Here is a 19,332-nt window from a genome sequence, read left to right as displayed (position 1 = left end):
TCCTTGACAAAAGATAGAAGGAATATTGCAGAATTTGATATGATGAGAACAGTTAAAGAGGGGAGTGTTGAAACTGGGGTGACAGGTTTTCGTTAATTTTAACCAGCATGTGTAGATATTGCTAAATTCTTAAGTTTCTGAATGACGTCATCCTCCGAACAAATTTCCTAAATGGTGCCTTAGCAAACAAGCATTTCTATTATAGTGATGTCTTTCTGAGTAAAATGTTGAATCACTCAAAGGATACAGATTAGAGAGAGAGAAAAAAAAATGCTCTGTGGGAGGGGCAGAGCTTTATAAAACCAGTCATCCCCATGTCTGAACTTCAGCAACCCTCAGAAGTCCATTTCCTGTCGGACTGTACCTCAGAGAATAACCAGGTATTTCAGTGATTTCCATGTCTGTCTCTATGAAATTTGGTTTCATTTTTCTCCTACTTCATATAGGTATTGTTAATATAATGAAAATTTAAACATGGGATGTTTTTAGAGGATGAGTAAAAATTTGGTGGTTCTTTCTTGTCTAGTTGCTTAACAGAATTATTTTAGTTCCAGATTTTAATTAAGTTTACGGCGAGACCTAATCTTAAATCTCAGAAGCCAACAGATGCCTATGTATCATTCTTTACACCAAAAACATATATTCAGGTTGTAATGTCAATTTTATTGAACAGCTTAGAATGTATATATTCTCTACTAGTTTCTGTTTGGCACTGAATTTGATGAAAATAACTAGACTGATTAAAACTATTAATTTAATAATTGAAAGTCATCATACCTTGTATTATAAATATACACAAAAGGATAACTCAGTTTTCATCTAAAACAATCAGAAATTAAGCAGAAAGCTAGGTTGGGTCAGTTCAATACCAGAATATATTTATCAAATTTAGTTCAATAATCAGTCAATTTAGTGAAAGAAAAAACTCAGCCAAATTAGCTGCTGGACTGAATAAAATGATAGTTCAATAAATAATTTAATACTCCATAATCAAACAATTATTCATTATGAAAATCTTGAAATATCAGAAAATATTTTTGATTTTGTGAGGGGGAAATTTGGTAATTTCAAATGGGAAATTTCCTTGAAGTTATTGTATTCTCTTTGTTCTCATTAATTTTTGTGATTTCAAAATATATGCACTATGTCATTGCAAAAAAAAATTCTTTTGAATGCTATAGCAAACCCAGACCTAACTTTCATTGCCAGCGATCAGAGAGACTGGGAGAATGTGGCTGGCAGCACCTCCCGAGTTCTTTGTCACCTCTGCCAAGTTTCAGTGGCACATCTGTCAGTTTGTGTTGAGGGAACTGACACAAACATCACAGAGCCCAGTCCTGCATATGCTTTCCATCTGTTCTTCTAAAGATAATATTAAACACTGATCAGGAGTATAATATCTGAAAATTAATGAAATTGTGTAACTTACTCTTAGTGGTAAGAAACTCACAACAGGTGTTACCTGTTCTGAGAGATTATGCTCTTTGATGTCACTCAGCAACTTCAATTTTACATCGTTTTAGGCAGATTCCCACTCAAATGTAAGGCATGGACTTGGAGAGTCAGGAAACATTGTATTACCTATATATTTTTATATATGTATTATACACACACCACATAATGCCTTCACAGATTTCTAAAAATATGAACTTCTCAAACCTGATTTCGAAGGTCTATAGGAAAAGCACCAGGGCTGGAATCAGAAGACTGAAAGTCAATCTAGGCTTTGAATCTAGCTGTGCAATAGACATCTTTCTACTTTCATTGATATAACAGGAATTACTAGGTTTACAGGGCAAGTAATTACGCAAGTTAAATGAAACAGTGAGGCTGAAGGAATTTGGTAACTGCAATAAAGACATCAAATATTATGTTTATGTTAAAGGCAGTTAATTGCACCTCATCTTAAAAATAAAATTTAGACTATTTTGAAAAGAAGTAAATGCACATGGGATGATTTAATTCTGTCCTTATTTACTTTTTACTTCTTCATAAAGTCACTTGAAGTTCTAACTTGGTATTAAAAGTCCTCTTAAATTTTGTTAGTGTCAAAGTGACTGAACTATGTAGGTCATTACAAAGAATTAGGTGTAGGGGAAGCCTATTTTTATTTTTCTGGCTTTGATCTCTGATTTATTATTTTTTTTCATACACATTAGAGAAACATTTTATTTGTGTTGTTAATTCTCAATTTGTTTCTGAAGCATTATTGAGGTAATCTACAAAAAAATCTACCAAAGACCAATTTAATATAAAGACAATTTAAAATTGGTAGAAGGAAGAGGAAAAATTTCTGAGCCATCTAAGTTCATCTAATCTCAATGAAGAAGCAAGAGAAAAAAATAGCGATTTTTTTTTTCAAGCTCATTAAGCCTTCTAGGAGCAGTACAAACTTGCTTCCTTCCTCTTCTTCCTTCCTCTTTCTAGCATTTCTCAAACTAGTAGCTTGCCTAAACTCTTACACATAAAGTGAAGTTAAACTTCAGCAGGTGAGGCCGTGAGGAAAATTGGCTAGAGCAGGTTTCCGAAGCAGACCTAGGCTTGAATCCCTGTCTCATCATGTAAAAACTGTGCGACCTCATACAAGTTACTTAATTTCTCTGGGCATCAGAGTGTAACACAACAATAAAGATCATAATAGCTACCTCATACAAATCCTGTGAATCTTAAATATTAAAGGAGACAAGAAGATACAAGACAGTTTCAGGGACAGTGTTACTCAATGTACTATTTTGTCTTGATAAAATACAATTGGGTTGTATTTCACATGAGAAATTTTGATGCAAATTGCAATCATTTTCTTAAAAATAAATGTTCATGAATCAAGTGTTCACCTAAGACATGTGTGGACTAGAGAGAGATGAACCTGGGAGGCCCTGCTGAGTGAGCTCAAGGCAGTAGAGCTGTAGGACATGCTGTGGCTCTCCAGTCACTGTCACAGAAGGTTTCCTGTGGGATGATGAGTGTCAGCATTGTTTGGTATCTTTATATATCTTGGTAATTGCAGGGTGTGTTTTAAGACATTATGAAAGCTTAAGATACAGTCTGTTGGCCAGAACCAGCAGATACCCGCACACACCTCGGGTGTGTCCAAGCTTTTGGCTGCATGTGGAGGGTGTGTCTGTCATTTATCTTCAGGGGTGTGTGTGTGTGTGTGTGTGTGTGTGTACGTGTATTCCATATACCAAGGATAACCCCAGCAGTGGGACCTGGCATTGCCTTCCTTGCTCAGGGGTCAGGGGTGAGGGTGGTGGGAGAAGGGGCCTTTTCAGTACTCCCAGTAATTAACTACTCAGCACAGGGGGCCTCTTTGGTAGAAAGGCTATGGTGTGTGTGAGTGGAGTGGGTGCAGGCAGGGGAGGTAGGGGTGTGTAAAAATGCCTACTCTCAAATGATGAGTCTAAGCCACTTCTAGAAGCAGGGAATTTGAAAGAAGTTTGACCATATCCACTGGGGCCAACAAAAGTACATGTGCATGGGCATATATTTGAGTATGTTTGTATCTGTGGTGTGTGTGTGTGTGCATACATGTGCATGTGTGTGTGTGTGTCTGTGTGTGTGTGTAGTGTATATTTGTGGGTGCAACACAGAGATTGAGAACCTGACCGTGGAGGCCACCCACCCACCCGGCTTCAATTCCCAGTCCTACCCCTTATAGTCCAGTGGCACTGGTCACTACTCTGATTCTCTCTGGGCAGCAGTTTCTCCCTTTGTAAGACAAGAGTAGCAGTGCCTTTCTCATAGGGTTTCTGTACAGATTAACCAGTTAGTACAGGTGAAAGCTTTCAAACAGCATCTGTTGTGCAGTAAGAATCCAATAAAGGCTCTTATTATCATTATTATTATGTGCAGAGTTACTACTCATCACAAAATCGTTCCCTTCTGTCTCGGGATCAGCTGCAGAATTTGCAGGATCAGATGCAAAAGAAAAATGCAGGGTTCCTTGGTTAAAATGATTAAGAATTTCAAGATGGTGACAGCAGTGCATTGTACTGAGCATGGGACCCTCTGTGGCCGCCCAGGTCCCATGACCATGATGCTGCTGCCCCTGCTCTACCTCATGCTGTCCCATGAAGGAAGAACAGCAAGGGAACCCCTGCCGTATGCATGGTACAGCCTGTACTACTCTACTGACATCACCTAAAATGTTGAGTCATCTTCTAGAGCTGTTTTTTCCCCCCTCACGTTCCTTCTAGATTGAAACAATGGAAGAACTTTACGTGGCAAACACAATCTTTGCCCTCAATTTCTTCAAGCACCTGGCAAATACAAGTGCTGCCCAGAATCTCTTCTTCTCTCCATGGAGCATCTCATCCACCATGGCCATGGTCTACCTGGGTGCCAGGGGCAACACTGCAGACCAGATGGCCAAAGTAAGTGTCTGTTAAAGTTCCAAATTAGAGCTGAATAATTCCTGAACTGAAGAGTAGGATTTTTCTGATTTTATGCTTGAGACATCTTGACTATAACAAGGTCAGCAATCATCACAAGCCATTACCACATGAGTTCTTTAGATTCAAATCTATAAAACAGCCAAACTAGAAACACCCTCAGTGGTAGATATCACAGAAGGCATATTGGAGTTTCTTATTCTGTAAGGCTGGAAATAGTTCATAGAGACAATATCTTACATTCTGATAATGTAACGTTTATACTTTTCAAGGTATTGGAATGCTTTATCTCTTTTGGTTTTAAGGCAAGTGTCATTTGACAGATAGGAAGAGTGGCAGTGGGAAGGAGGCTCCTTTCCCAGGGGTTCCTATGGTTTCCTCCCTCCTTGCTCAGGCTCCTTCCACTCACAGAGAGAAGTCCTCCTAGTGGTTTTAAAACAGTGTCACCAAGAGAAAAATGTGTCCCAGAGATGTGGTCTCTGCATTCTGGGAGATGCACAGGGAGCAATGTGGCTCCAGAGGACCAATGTTCTCAACTCCATGAGGTCATGGCAATGGGGCCTGGTGTGATGCCAATCTTCAAAGTCAGGGTGGACAGAGTGTGGGACAGCATCTAGGGTATTTCTGTCAAGGCCAGTTAGGGGACACTTTCAACGAGTCTGGAGTCATGAAAACACATTGAACTACCTTAACTGTACCCTGAAAGAGTTTTACAGGATGGAATCAGCACAGTTAAAAGGCACACGATCCTGTATTTTCTGGGTCAGTGACCGATTAGGTGATCATATAATTAAAATTCTTTCCTATTCCCTAATACATAAACACAAAGTTGAGTGCTTTAAGTACAGACTGGTTTCTCACCAACACAGATTCTACTTTCAGTCACACCAATCTGCCGCTGGCTACTTTCAAGTTTCCCGTGAGAACTGTACCTGAGTACAGCTGTGTGTAAGATAGATGATATATGCATCCTTCCAGGTACACGATGACCCATTTAAGATGGGCCTTGTTTGGAGTGGCTCACAGAGAGTGTTGGCCAATCCCACTGCTGGAGGAAAAGGGATGGGAGCTTCACTCCCTGTGTTTGTGGCAGTTTAAACATTAAGACTTACAACAAAACCCAGTTGCTTAACTCTCCGATACCAGCAACATTTTGCAAAACTCCTTCCCTTTTATTTTCTTTGCCTTGAAAAAATAAAGGCAGTGGACTGCATTGAACAACTTTAGAAAACATCAAGGTCTTCATTTTTAAAATGTAGAGGCAATGGATTTTTAGGACAAATGCTCTAGGTGCTTAAAGTATAAAAACTTGATTTTAATTGCAAAGGAAAATTAACTTATTGGTCACAACACAGTTTTTCTGCCTCTGGAAAGTACTTTAAGCAAGCGGGGCAAGGATTTTTTTATAGTTTTCTTGTACCTCTGCTGCATATGCAGATTTTGAAGTTCAAAGGCAAATTTGGTTAATTCGCTACTAAGAAACAGAAGCTCTTTGGTTTGGAGGAGGAAGCAGGGACTTTGGGGACAGACTGGTCCTGTTTGGATGGTGGCTTTGCGACTTATAAAAGTATGTGAGCAAGGCATTTAAACTCTCTGAGCTCCAGTTTTCTTATTTTTAAAATGAGAAGGAAAATGCATAACTGGCGAGATGGCTGTGAAGATGAGAGATAAGATGAAAAGTAGTAATTGTTAGGATAGATGATGGTTAGTAGTGCCCTGGACAGGTACCTAAGACCATTTTATGAATTTAGCCACAAACTACAAAATCCTGTGAGGTAGGTGCTATGACTACCAAACTCATTTTACAGATCCAAAAATTAGGGCAAAGAGAGGGAATGCCATTGGGAATTGGTGTGACTGGTAGGGGTGAAGTAGTTGTAGTGGGAAAAAGGAATAAATAGAAGGGATACGCTCATCCAGAGCATAGGAGACATAAGATTAGCAGGAGTATTTTTACACAGATCTTATCTTTAGGAAAGGCCACAGACCTGTCCAGGCTAAGTGGCCTCTCTGGGCATTGTGCCTCACCTGCTATTTTCTCTGTGGCCTTAGCCTGGCTCAGGTCAACTGACATCCCCCACTCCTGTGGAGGCTTCTGAAGTGAGTGAATCAGGAGGGCTTTAGTCCTAGCCAGGAGACCCCGACTTAAGGGTCAATTTCCTTAACAGGGGGGACAATGAGAGAAGCTGTTACAGGGGATATTCTCCCCCAAGTGGCGGCTGAGTCAGACCTTTCAGAGAGTATTAGGTAGGACTTGTAACACATGATCTGAAGAGCAGAGAAAGACCCCACAAACCCTCACACCTCTCTTTCCAAGCCTAGAAATTCACCACCTGGCTGGATAAGCCTGCCTTTCCTTTCCTTAGCAGAATCTCCACCATCAGTCCTGTTACCACAGAGGGTCCTCCTCACCTGGGACCCCATAGGGATGCGGTACAGGACCTACGGGACCCAGTGGATGTTGAAGGTGGGGGTGTGGTGGGGCCAGCCTGGAGTGCTGAGACTGACTGGGCCAGGCTGGAGAGGCTTGGTATTGCGGGAGGGGACCCAAGCCACCTCCCAGGGGCCAGTCTTCACCTGCCAGCTTCACTGTTATCTGGATCTGCCACTTACGACATAAAGAGATTCTCATTGTCATCTGATCCCTGTTATCTCCCCACATGGACAGATGTGGGGACTTCTTTATGTGTAAATAAGGGATGTGCAAATATTGCAGGTGATCCCTGTTAATACTGAGTGACTTGTTCTGACGCTTAAGCTAGTTGTGGTTTACGTTTTTGACAGGTTAGAAGTGTGTAATATATAAGGCCTCTAAAAAGGGAGATACAAGGTCGGGAGTTAACCTTATTACTTCCTTCAAAATACTGACATATTTTCAAGACAACTTATGGGTTGAATGATAATTTAGATAATTAAGAGATTATAAATCATCTCCTAACAACAAATTGTTGTCAAAATAGGCAGTATAGGAATTAATATAAAATACCTCATGCTGTGTCCTGTGAGGGACATTTCAGGTGGCTGATGCATATTACAAATGAAGAGTATCTATGCTTGTTGCCCAGACACAAAAACCAGGGACTAGACAGAACACCGCTTAGAGGTACCTGATAGCCATTGGTTGAAAAGTTAAGTACTTTAGCAGAAAAATGTACCCATTTTTTCTAATTCTAATTTTAGGTGCTTCAGTTTAACAAAGTTGGAGTCCATGAAGGCATCCCAGTGACCCTAGAGAGTTTCACCAGTGGTGACGTCATGCAGCATGTCCAGAAGGGCCCTTATCCTGATGCTATTTTGCAGGTATCTGACTCATCCATTCCTATTTCTTTTGCATTTTTCTTCCAGACTCTTCTTGTCTTAAAGTCACTATATTAGAGAGGGAAGGAACCTAGTACACTTTGCCTCATTCACAGAAAGAAAACCAATACTCAGAATCCTCAAGTAAGTATCCTACAGTCACTTTGAGCAAGGGCAGAACCTGGGTAGAATCCAGACTTCATGACTTCCAGGCCAAGATTATTTCTAAATTCTATTGCTCTGCACTGCCATTAGTTGGGTATGTATAATTTATTCTAACACCATGATAGATGGTCCTAGAACTCACATGCATGGATGCAAGTTTCCAGAGTGGGGGAGGGGAGGGCAAGTAACTGAGGAATGGAGAAGGCCAGGCTTGGTGACTGCAAGAGAGGTCATGACCCTGAGATATCCTTTATCTCCTATCTATCTATCATCATGATCACTATCTATCTATCTATCTATCTATCTATCTATCTATCTATCTATCTATCATCTACTTATCTAATCTATCACAGGTAGGAAAATCTCTTCCCAGTACTCCACTTCTTCAAACCCCAGCTATCCAGCTACATTTTAGGAGCTGGGCATAGATGTACTCCTATTGCTAAACAACTTCCACAATCACACTCCTAAGTTAGGTTATGGGGAGACACCTCCTACATCTTCCCATTGGGAATGCTGATGCTCCATCTGTCTGTCACTGGGGGAATGATGGACTAGAGGAGGGGGAGAGGACCCCCTTCAGTATGGAGGTTCATCCAGGTCTGAAAGGACAGTAAGCAGCCCACCTGAAGGCTCTGACCTCTGCTTCACCGGGGCACTGCTGTGACTAAGCCCTGTGTCTCTTATCATGCTTACAAAATTGAGGTTGCAGACTGGAATTCCCCTCAATTCTGTGCTTTCTAAAAGCCAGCTTTTCCACTGCAGAGACTACCCTTTAATTATAAAATAGCACTTTCAGAAGTTACATGAACTTTAAAAAAAGCATTTTTGGAGTTCCCATCATGGCTCAGTGGAAACGAATCTGACTAGCATCCATGAGGACGCAGGTTTGATCCCTGGCCTCGCTCAGTGGGTTAAGGGTCCCCCTGTGTTGCTGTGAGCTGTGGTGTAGGTTGCAGATGCAGCTCAGATTCCACGTTGCTGTGGCTATGGCATAGGCCAACGGCTGCAGCTCCAATGACCCCTAGCCTGGGAATCTCCATATGTTGCGGGTGGGGCCCTAAAAGGACACACACACAAAAATTCCGAGTTAACATTTTAATATAATAAAAATTGCTTAGAGACTTTGTAGTTTAGGAAACTATAAAAGGAGCCTGACTTTCTTCTAGGACCTTGGTAATTTCATGGTTAAAGCCAATTCAGAGGCACACCAAAATTTGAAATGTGTAAATAATTATCTGATTCTTTTTAATGTACCACATCCATATCAAGAGTATTTCCTCAGAGATTTCTCTAAAGTGCCAGAGGAAAGTATACTTTAATGTAACATTTTATTGATATATTGGAAAAAATACTGTTGTATGGGAACTACCTTGTTTAGCAGTCCTGTGTTATGTAATGAGAATCCCTCCTTTCTCTTTAAGGCACAAGCTGCAGGTAAGATCCATTCATCCTTCTACTCTCTCAGCTCTGCAATCAACGCATCCACAGGGGCATATGTATTGGAAAGCGCCAACAAGCTGTTTGGAGAGAAGTCTTCGAGATTCAAGGAAGTAAGTGAAACCTGCAATTTAAGTGGCAGGGCCCCAAACTTGCAACAAGTTCACTTTCAAAGCTGTTCTCTGTGATTCATACAGAGAGAGTCAGAATTTCACACTGGCTCACTAAGTCTCCCTAGGGCCATTGGACACTATCCAATGCAGCTGTCCCACTGCTCCCCTGTGGGTTCTTCCTCTCCCTGCTGCACAAGTCCACCTGTAGAGAAATAGTAAGGAGCATAGCCGAGTTCCAGAGCCACTGTCCTCCATACCCAGCCTCTTCCCTTGTGCTCAGTCTCTATCATGCAAAGTGTGCAGGAAAGCAAATAGGGTTGGGGCTGGAGTGTGGGGAAAGGGGGTCAAGAGATCACTTATAATCAGCCCCCAGCCATCCTCCACCCCTAATCCTACCTCAGGCTCCCCAGTCTTGATAGGAAACCTATAATTTACAATTACACCAAGATTTGTTCAGTGTACAATCTATGTAACCTTTGGCTTTTTTGTTTTTTGCTTTCAAGGAATACATTCGACTCTCCAAAAAATATTATTCTACAGAACCTCAGGAAGTTGACTTCCTTGAATGTGCAGAAGAAGCCAGAAAAAAGATTAATTCCTGGGTCAAGATTCAAACCAAAGGTAAAACCGAGGAAATCATTTCTGTTCTTCTTTCCACTTAGAAAACTCTGATCTATTTTTTTAAAACCATCTTCTGAATTTAGCCTTTACTCCATTAAAATTCGCCCAAGCTTAGTTTTTTTGGTTAATGTAATCTTATTCTTGCTGAGCTCTGTGGTGTTTTAAGTGAGAAAAACAATAATTGAGGTCTACTAATAGATGGCATATATTCAGTATTTAAATAGTGTGATTTTGGATATTACCTTAGGCTATAAGAGGAGGCAGATTTCCTTTCTACCATAGGAAATATCAGTATTGAAATAATTGCTACTCTGTGTCCACTGAGGCATGACCTTTACCTGAGCAATTGATGTGAGAATACTAGCAATGGAAGAGGGAAGGATGATAAAATTTTAATGCTTTCTTTTTTTCATCATTCAGAATCAATCTGTTGTCAAGTTCTCTCCTTGACTGTCTCAGCTACTCTACCATTGTGACACATGTTCATAATTCTTAACTGACTCATTTAAGATTGTACTGCCAGTTAGTGGTGAAGCTGGGGTTCCCTCTTCTTCTGAGCCTTAGTCTAATTCTGGAATTCTTCAATTGGATGTTTAAAGAGTTTGATAGCCTAACACAAAAAACCCAGAAAACAAAACAAACAAACAAAAAATCAGATTTTCGTTTACCTCATGTTCAAAACATTTCAAACAAGAGTGTGGTGTTTGGTTTCTTAGCTACCATAATGGAAAAAACACATGTACCAAGGGCTATAGAATTTAAAAAATATTTTTGTTTCTTGAAAATAGTTAATCCACTTCAGTTCTTCATTTCTAGATTTTTTTTTCAGGTTGTATCTAAATACATTTTTTTTCTCTTTTTTTTAATTTATTTTTTCCCACTGTACAGCAAGGGGATCAAGTTTTTAAATCGATGTTCTAAAATACTGACACACCACTGACAAAGAGGAAGCAGAGAAAGCGAAGATTAACAGAAGTGAAAATAAAAACGAATTGCGAAATTAAAGAGACACATGAAAGTTTTGCTTTTTGAGAAGAGCAAGATTTCTCTTGTCTTTAAGCATTTGTGTTGAACGGCTGTAAATCATTCAGATTAACTGCCAAAATGCCAAGTAGTCAGTTGGGCTGACTGCTTTACCAAATTTCATTTCATTTTTTTAAAATGATTTTTATTTTTTCCATCATAGCTGGCCAAATTTTAATAATAGTAAAATAATAATAAGTTGAGAAAATTTTCTGTTATGATCAATCTAGTTTTGCCACATGCATCACAAAGTTAAATAAAATCTTAGTAGATTTCCATAGTAACCAAGAATTTTAATTGCCTGGGGATACACTGAAGAGAGTACTGAATGACTGAATATACAGACTACAGTGAGTCTTCTATCTGTCAGTAGGAATGGAAGATGGAGGATTGTAGAGACAGATTTCTGACCAGCATACCAGCATTGTGACCTTGGGAAGATTACTAATCTCTCTCACTGTGGTATTCATTTGTGTAAAACAACACTAATAATACTCCCCAGCTAGAGTAGTTGTGAAGATTAAATACAATAATGTATTTAGTGATTGAAATACTGCAGATCAGGCATTCACTATAAATGGGTTGTTTCTTTTACTTTTTTTTTTTTTTTAAACCGTCATACTCAGATGTGTCATTTCTAAGAACCTTCTCTGGCTCACTCCTTTACTGCATTCTCTGTTGTCATAGTTCTTTGCATCATTTAGCTCTCCTAAAGAACTTATAATACATTGTTTCCTAACTAATTTAGACAGTCTCTTCCAAAATTCTCAGCCTCACCAAGACAATTCTTCACTTCTCACTTCATGAATCTGTTCTACTCCTAATGTAGCACAACTTCCAAAACACCATTTTTTGAAGAATCAGTGGGTCAGACCCATAGACTATCTAGACCAGACCTTGAAGGAGCCCTAGTGACATACTGTGGAAGGGCACTAATATGTTTCTTAAGAGACAGTTTTCCACTCCCATCTGAATTAAATAACTTCATACAACTATAAAACTTTGAGAAAATAATGTAAAAACGAACTTAAATTTTTTTCCAAGTCTGATAGTAATTCTACTCATAATTGCATTACTTCTTGATTTTCTCTTGGATTTTGCAAACCTGAAAATTTTGGTCTGCATTTTACTTATGATTTAAACAAATCAAGAGAAAAACTTGAGTCTGAAGATCAACATCTCTTCAGAGTTTGGCAAATGTGGATGCTGGGTTTGATGGTGATTCAAAGATTCAAGAAATCATAGTAACGTCACTGTTCTTAATCATGAAACCTAAACATATATCATATTTTCTGTAGGCAAAATCCCCAGCTTGTTACCTGAAGGTTCTGTAGATGCGGAGACCAAGATGGTCCTGGTGAATGCTGTCTACTTCAAGGGAAAGTGGAAAACTCCATTTCAGAAGAAACTGAATGGGCTTTATCCTTTCCGTGTGAACTTGGTATGAGACATGACAGATTTTCTTCACATATATTTTAGGGCCTTTGCTAAGAAAGAGAAAATTAGGGATCACTTGTTGATGCCCATGCATGATTTTCTAGTTACAAGTTATGCACAATGGATAGTTGATGAACTCTTTCAAGTTACTGACTAGCACTCAGTAATTTTCTGAGAGGCCATATGAATAGTGGTGAATACCTTAGGCTTTCAAATGACACAACACTGGACTCAAATGTAGGTGCTACCATTTACCAGCTATGATGTTACTTGTGGTCCATGCATTCCATTTTTTGATCTGTAAAACTAGGGTAATAATAATAATATACATCTCAAAAGGTTGTTGTAAGGATTCAATGAGATTTTGCAGAGTCCTTGGCCCCTAGTAGGTACTGAACAAATGTTTTAGTATTATTATGATGTTAACTATCCATCTTATTACTAAGAGGTGTGATCTTAAAAAAGCTAAATAGGGAGTTCCCGTCATGGCACAGTGGTTAACGAATCCTTCTAGGAACCATGAGGTTGAGGGTTCGATCCCTGGCCTTGCTCAGTGGGTTAAGGATCCTGCGTTGCCGTGACCTGTGGTGTAGGTTGCAGACACGGCTCGGATCTCATGTTGCTGTGGCTCTGGCGTAGGCCAGCGGCTACATCTCCAATTAGACCCCTAGCCTGGGAATCTCCATATGCCGGGGAAGTGGCCCTAGAAAAGGCAAAAAGACAAAAAAAAAAAAAGAAAAGCTAAATAGATCAGAGCCACTGTAAAAGTATAAAAATAATTTATTTTGCTGATTTTTAAAAACAGCTCTTTAGCATAAAAGCGGAATCCATTTCCTTTTATATCCAATTGTAAATCTTTTGACGTCTCAATATAAACTTTTGTATTTTACTTTTGAATAATTTTAGACTAAGCGCATACCAGTACAGATGATGCTCCTGCATGAAAAGCTGAACATCGGATACTTAGCAGACCTAAAGGCTCAGATTCTAGAACTCCCCTATGCTGGAGATGTCAGCATGTTCCTGTTGCTTCCAGATGAAGTTGCTGAATCCTCTACTGGCTTGGAGTTGGTAAGACATACCAACTTTCACTGTTTTAATTTCTGGGGCTAAACTTCCTTTAGGTGTGTCTACACCTTAGGAAATGGCATGCAGTTTCTCATGGAAATATGTGAATTGGTTGAGAGTAACTGTGACGTATCTCAAACTTGATTTCAAAATTTTAAGCATAGGCCATACATGCTCCCTTCTGGCAAAACTTTTATGAAACTATTAATTTTTATATCACCTATGATATAGTTAAAGTCATTGATTTTCAACATTAGAAGCTGTTTTCCATATCTACTAAGCACTTACTGGGATTTTTTGTTGTTGTTTTGTTTGGATTTGTAGCTGGAAAGTGAAATAACCTATGACAAACTCAACACGTGGATCAGCGAGGACACGATGGCTGAAGATGATGTGGAGGTGTATCTGCCCCAGTTCAAACTGGAAGAGCATTATGAACTCAAGTCCATTCTGAGCCGCATGGGCATGGATGAGGCCTTCAGCCAGGGCCAAGCCAATTTCCTGGGCATGTCGGAAAAGAATGACCTGTATCTGTCCCAAGTGTTCCATCAAGCCTCTGTGGATGTTAATGAGGAGGGCACTGAAGCAGCTGCGGGCACCGGGGCCATTCTATCAGGGAGAACCGGCCATGGAGGCCCACAGTTTGTGGCAGACCACCCCTTCCTCTTCCTTATCATGCACAAGACAACCAAGAACATCCTCTTTTTGGGCAGATTTGCCTCACCCTAAATTGAAAGGTTCTGTTTCTGCATAGGATTTTGTAATATGAGGCATAAGCCTCAGAATTGCTCTAAGTTCCAAAACCTTAGGAACTTTTTCTATAAATTTCTGTTTTTGGAACAACTTCTATTACACACCAAATAGAAATACAGACATAGCTTGACAGCTGTCAATTGTAACATTACAACCCTATTCATTATTTGATTTCCTAAAATGGGATGATGTCCCACTAGTTCTTTCTTACTCTTAGTTTATTTTATAACATCAACATTCACTATATTATTTATTATTTTTTATAATATTTTTATTTTTGTTCACTGTCTAATGCAGCTGATACAGTTACAGAAGCAGGTCATCACTTATTTTTCTATCTAAGGAAATGCACTTATTTGTTCTTATAATAAAGGGTAAGGGTCCTTCCATGCCCTTCTGTAATAAAAACTTACAAGAAAGCATTGAGTAACAGACAAACACACATTGTGTGCATTTCTATTTTTATGTATCACATAAATGTGTCTGTACTTATGTAAGGTTGCCAATATACAAAAATAAATGTGTTTCCATGTAACCATTTGTTTGTTATCATTCTATTAGTTCTTCAGGTCATTAGACCTGTTTATCTTGATTCTCAGGAATCAGACATCATGGCTTATTTTATGAGAATCAAAAAAAAAAAAATGACAGAAAAGAAAAAGGAGCCAAGGGAATAACCAACCATCTTGCTGGGGGCAGGAGATGGAGTTGTGTGCGAAATGGGTTAGAGCTGCCTTCTGACAGGAGCATAAGGTATAGCAATTCCAAAGATTGGTTTGGATCAGAGTCCTTTGGGGACACATGTGTTCAAACCTCAAGGACATCAGGAAAAAAACACCAAGCCTAGTGGTCCAGACACAGAATCATTGATTCAGATGAGACTTCAGAGGGGTAGAAACCTTAGAACAGAAGGAAAAAAGAAGATGGCTTCTTTTGAGTGTGTTCACCCTGAATAGCACTGAATGTTTTTGAGTGGATCAGAGGCAGAGAAGAATATAACTTAAGTCCTGAGAACTAAAGAAGATCTGAGGTTTGGGGCATCTGAGCTGGCTACAGATTCCGGCTGCATGCTGGAAATGTATTTCAGGTATCACCCTCCCCCTAACCCCCATGATAAAAGCCAGGGACGAGCGACCCACTGGAGCATGGAGGTTAAAGAGGTAGCCTCAGGACCTTGACTTCTCTGCATCCATATCCCAGTTCTGACACTTGTGGTCATCAAATCACAGGCCTAGAATGATGCTTCTTCATGCTTCAGTTTTTTTTTTCAGTGTAGACTAGAGGAAACAAGGTTTTTCTCATAAGGTTGCTGTGATGGTGTAGTGAATTCACACATAATAAGCAATTAAAAGAATGCTTAGCATATACAGTACTTAATAACTACTAGTGATTATGATTTTTATCATTGTCAATAATAAAACTGTCTCATCTTCAGCTGGTCAAAGTTCCAGAAAATTATTCAATTAATTCTTGAAGGCTTGAATTGTGGCTTACTTACTCTAAATCAGACATTCTTGAAAATCAGCGGTTCTTCCTTAACATTCTCCTACTTACTATTTTAGATTTATTTTTTTTGTTTTTACGGCATGTGGAAGTTCTAGGCTAGGGGTCAAATCAGAGCTGCAGCTGCAGGCCTACACCAGCCACAACCACATCAGCACCAGATCTGAGCCATGTCTGTGACCTATGTCACAGTTTTTGGCAATGCTATCTTTAACCCACTGAGCGAGTTCAGGGATAGAACCAGCACCCTCATGGACACTGTGTTATCTTCTTAACCCAGTGAGCCATAACAGGAACTCCCTCTCCTACTTACTTTTAGATTCATTTTTTTTTTTTTCCAGGCACACCTGTCCCATGTGGAAGTTCCCAGGCCAGGGATCAAACACCAGTAACCTGAGCCGCTGCAGTGACAACACTGTATCCTTACTCACTGTACCAATAGAGAACTCCTAGATTAATTTTTATTTTATTTTATTTTATATTATTTATTTATTTGGTCTTTTTGACATTTCTAGGGCCACTCCCGTGGCATATGGAGGCTCCCAGGCTAGGGGTCTAATTGGAGCTGCAGCTGCCGGCCTACACCAGAGCCACAGCAACACGGGATCTGAGCCGTGTGTGCAACCTACACCACAGCTCATGGCAACGCTGCATCCTTGACCCACTGAGCAAGGCCAGGAATCGAACCCTCAATCTCATGGTTCCTAGTTGGATTCGCTAACCACTGAGCCACAACGGGAACTCCCTAGATTCATTTTTTTTTTTTTTTTGTCTTTTTTGTTGTTGCTGTTGCTATTTCTTGGGCCGCTTCCGCGGCATATGGAGGTTCCCAGGCTAGGGGTTGAATCGGAGCTGTAGCCACCAGCCTACGCCAGAGCCACAGCAACATGGGATCCGAGCCGCGTCTGCAACCTACACCACAGCTCACGGCAACGCCGGATCGTTAACCCACTGAGCAAGGGCAGGGACCGAACCCGCAACCTCATGGTTCCTAGTCGGATTCGTTAACCACTGCGCCACGACGGGAACTCCCCCTAGATTCATTTTTAAAATGTACTTTAAGGAGTTCCCATTGTGGCGCAGCAGAAACGAATCCAACTAGGAACCATGAGGTTGTGGGTTTGATTCCTGGCCTCGATCAGTGGGTCAAGGATCTGGCATTGCCGTGAGCTGTGGTGTAGGTTGCACACACGGCTCAGATCCTGTGTTGCTGTGGCTCTGGTGTAGGCCGGCAGCGGTAGCTCTGATTTGACCGCTAGCCTGGGAACCTCCACCTGCCATGGATGTGGTCCTAAAAAAAAAAAAAAAGCAAAAAAAATAAATAAATAAATAAATAAAATGTACTTTAACAGTTCATTCAGCACGGCAATAAGTAGTAACTTTCTGAAGTGTTATGAATCTTAAGATAGTTGTGTTTCACCATTATTATTGAATTAGAGCATAAGTATGGAATTCTAGGTTCAAAGCATTCTTCAGCACTTGAAGAGAACAATTTTATCATTTCACAACAAAGTTGCTGATGGGAAAGTTAATGTCAAGATAATTCTTGCTTCTTATAATTTTAATAGTTTTATTTTTGTTCTTGGTGGTATTCTTGAAATTTCCTTTCATTAAGAGTAGTTTTTAAATTGTTTTACAAATTTATCTCATTTATTAGGAGGTATTTTCCACATGGAAACTTGTATTTTGTTTCAATTCTGGGAAACTCTCAGCCATTGCTCTGGCTTGAATGTTCGTGTCTTCCCAACATGCATGTTGAAATCCTAGTTCCTCATGGGATATATCTGTAGGGAGGGCCTTTGAGAGATAAATAGGGTTAGAATTGGTCCTGAGGGTGAGACCCCATGATGTAATTAGTGTCCTTATAAGGAAATGAAAGGACCAGAGTTCTCAACAAAGTGAAGACATAGAAAGTTGGCAGCCATCTGTGAACCAAGAAGCAGCCCTCACCAAGAAACCGCCCATGCTGGTGCCCTGATCTCAGACTTCCAGCTTCTAGAACTGTGAAAAATAAATGTGTGTTGTTCAGGCCACCCAGTCCATAGTGTTCTGTTACAGTTGCCCAAAGTGAACAAGACAACCATCATCCACCCACTCATTCATCTCGGCCGCACTCTATTTACATTCTTCTTTTGGATTCTTTTTTTTTTTTTTTTTTTGTCTTTTGTCTTTTTAGGGCCACACCTGCAGCATATGGAGGTGCCCAGGCCAGAGGTCGAATCAGAGCTGCAGCCGCCGTCCTACCCACAGCCACAGCAACTCAGGATCTGAACCGTGTCTGCGACCTACTCCACAGCTCACAACAACACTGGATCCCCAAGCCACTGTGCAAGGCCAGGGATCAGACATGGCTCCTCATGGATACTAATCGGGTTTGTTAACCACTGAGCCATGGTGAGAACTCCTTCTTCTGGATTCTTATTAGAATAATATTGATGTACCTAGGGTGTTTTTCTGTTCTGAAGGTTTTTTGATTATACAACATTGTAAGTCAACTATACTCCAAAAAAAGGTGTTTTTTTTTTTTTTTTAGAAAGAATATCTAATCTGAAAAATAATAAATGTATGCAGTCTGAGCATCAAATATCATAAAAACACTGAGCATCAGATATCATAAAACCCTCCCTCCCACCCCTGTTCCCTACACCCACAGTTCTTAGTCCTCCATTCCCATTAGCAATTCGTAATATCTGTAGGTAATGCTAAATATACATAAGGCAGGCCATACCTAGCAGCAACAAACAAGCAAAATTATGTTGATAATATTATATTGTTAACTTCGGATATTATTACCACTTTCTCTTCCCCACCCCCTCCACACAGACATCAAAATAATGCAAAACCAAAAATATACCAACATAGGTAGTATATCTGTATATAAAGACTTTAATCCAGAAGTGAGTGGGAAAAGAATCTGGAGGAGGTCTGTGGGAAAACATGAATAAAATTTACTTGATGTCTTTAGAGAAAATGGAAAAATTTTTTGACTGGGTCCCCAGAATCTATGGATGTATTTAACATAAATGACTAGAGCAACTCCTTATGCCATGCAGGGATGCAGCCCAAGTCATTCTCTGGGGAACCACTGCCAGTTAAGATGAACTTTTGAGTCCCTCTATCAAAGTCTCCATATATTCAGCTAATAATAGTCTGGAGGCCTCTGTGGACAGTAGCACCTGCGCAGCACATGTCAGGCAGGCAGTGCGAAGTTTCTAACCACAAGTTGCAGTCTCCAGTGAAACACAGAGCAACACTTTGCTCTTGGCTCCACATCAACACTGAAATATGAAACTCTGAGCTATGTTACCACATGTGCCCCATGAAGAGAAAAATAGAAACTGTGAAGTAAAAAATAACACGTTATAAACAAAGAGGCTTCTCCTTTCCCTCGATCCCTTCTGGATTGTCCTCTGTTTCCATCTCTCTTTTCACTCCCATCACCATCCCCCATGCAGGTGCTTACTGCAAGAGAGGATGAAACTGTTACCTGCTGTTTTCCCTTTCTAATAAGTAAAGAGGGG

At 40.1% G+C, this 19,332-nt stretch overlaps 1 protein-coding gene across 1 annotated transcript; it reads left to right on the top strand.

Moving 5' to 3' along the window:
- SERPINB2 (serpin family B member 2) lies at positions 237-14,843 on the top strand. Its single transcript, XM_003121697.4, has 8 exons — positions 237-380; positions 4,197-4,373; positions 7,572-7,691; positions 9,278-9,406; positions 9,910-10,027; positions 12,349-12,491; positions 13,394-13,558; positions 13,880-14,843. Exons 1-8 carry the CDS (start codon positions 315-317, stop codon positions 14,282-14,284), a joined length of 1,323 nt encoding a protein of 440 aa, XP_003121745.2. The 5' UTR covers positions 237-314; the 3' UTR covers positions 14,285-14,843.

The sequence above is a fragment of the Sus scrofa genome, chromosome 1 (assembly GCF_000003025.6).
Source record: "Sus scrofa isolate TJ Tabasco breed Duroc chromosome 1, Sscrofa11.1, whole genome shotgun sequence".
Lineage (NCBI taxonomy): Eukaryota > Metazoa > Chordata > Mammalia > Artiodactyla > Suidae > Sus > Sus scrofa.
The sequence above is the reverse complement of the archived record's forward strand: the minus strand, read 5'-3'. Positions and strand labels throughout refer to the sequence as shown.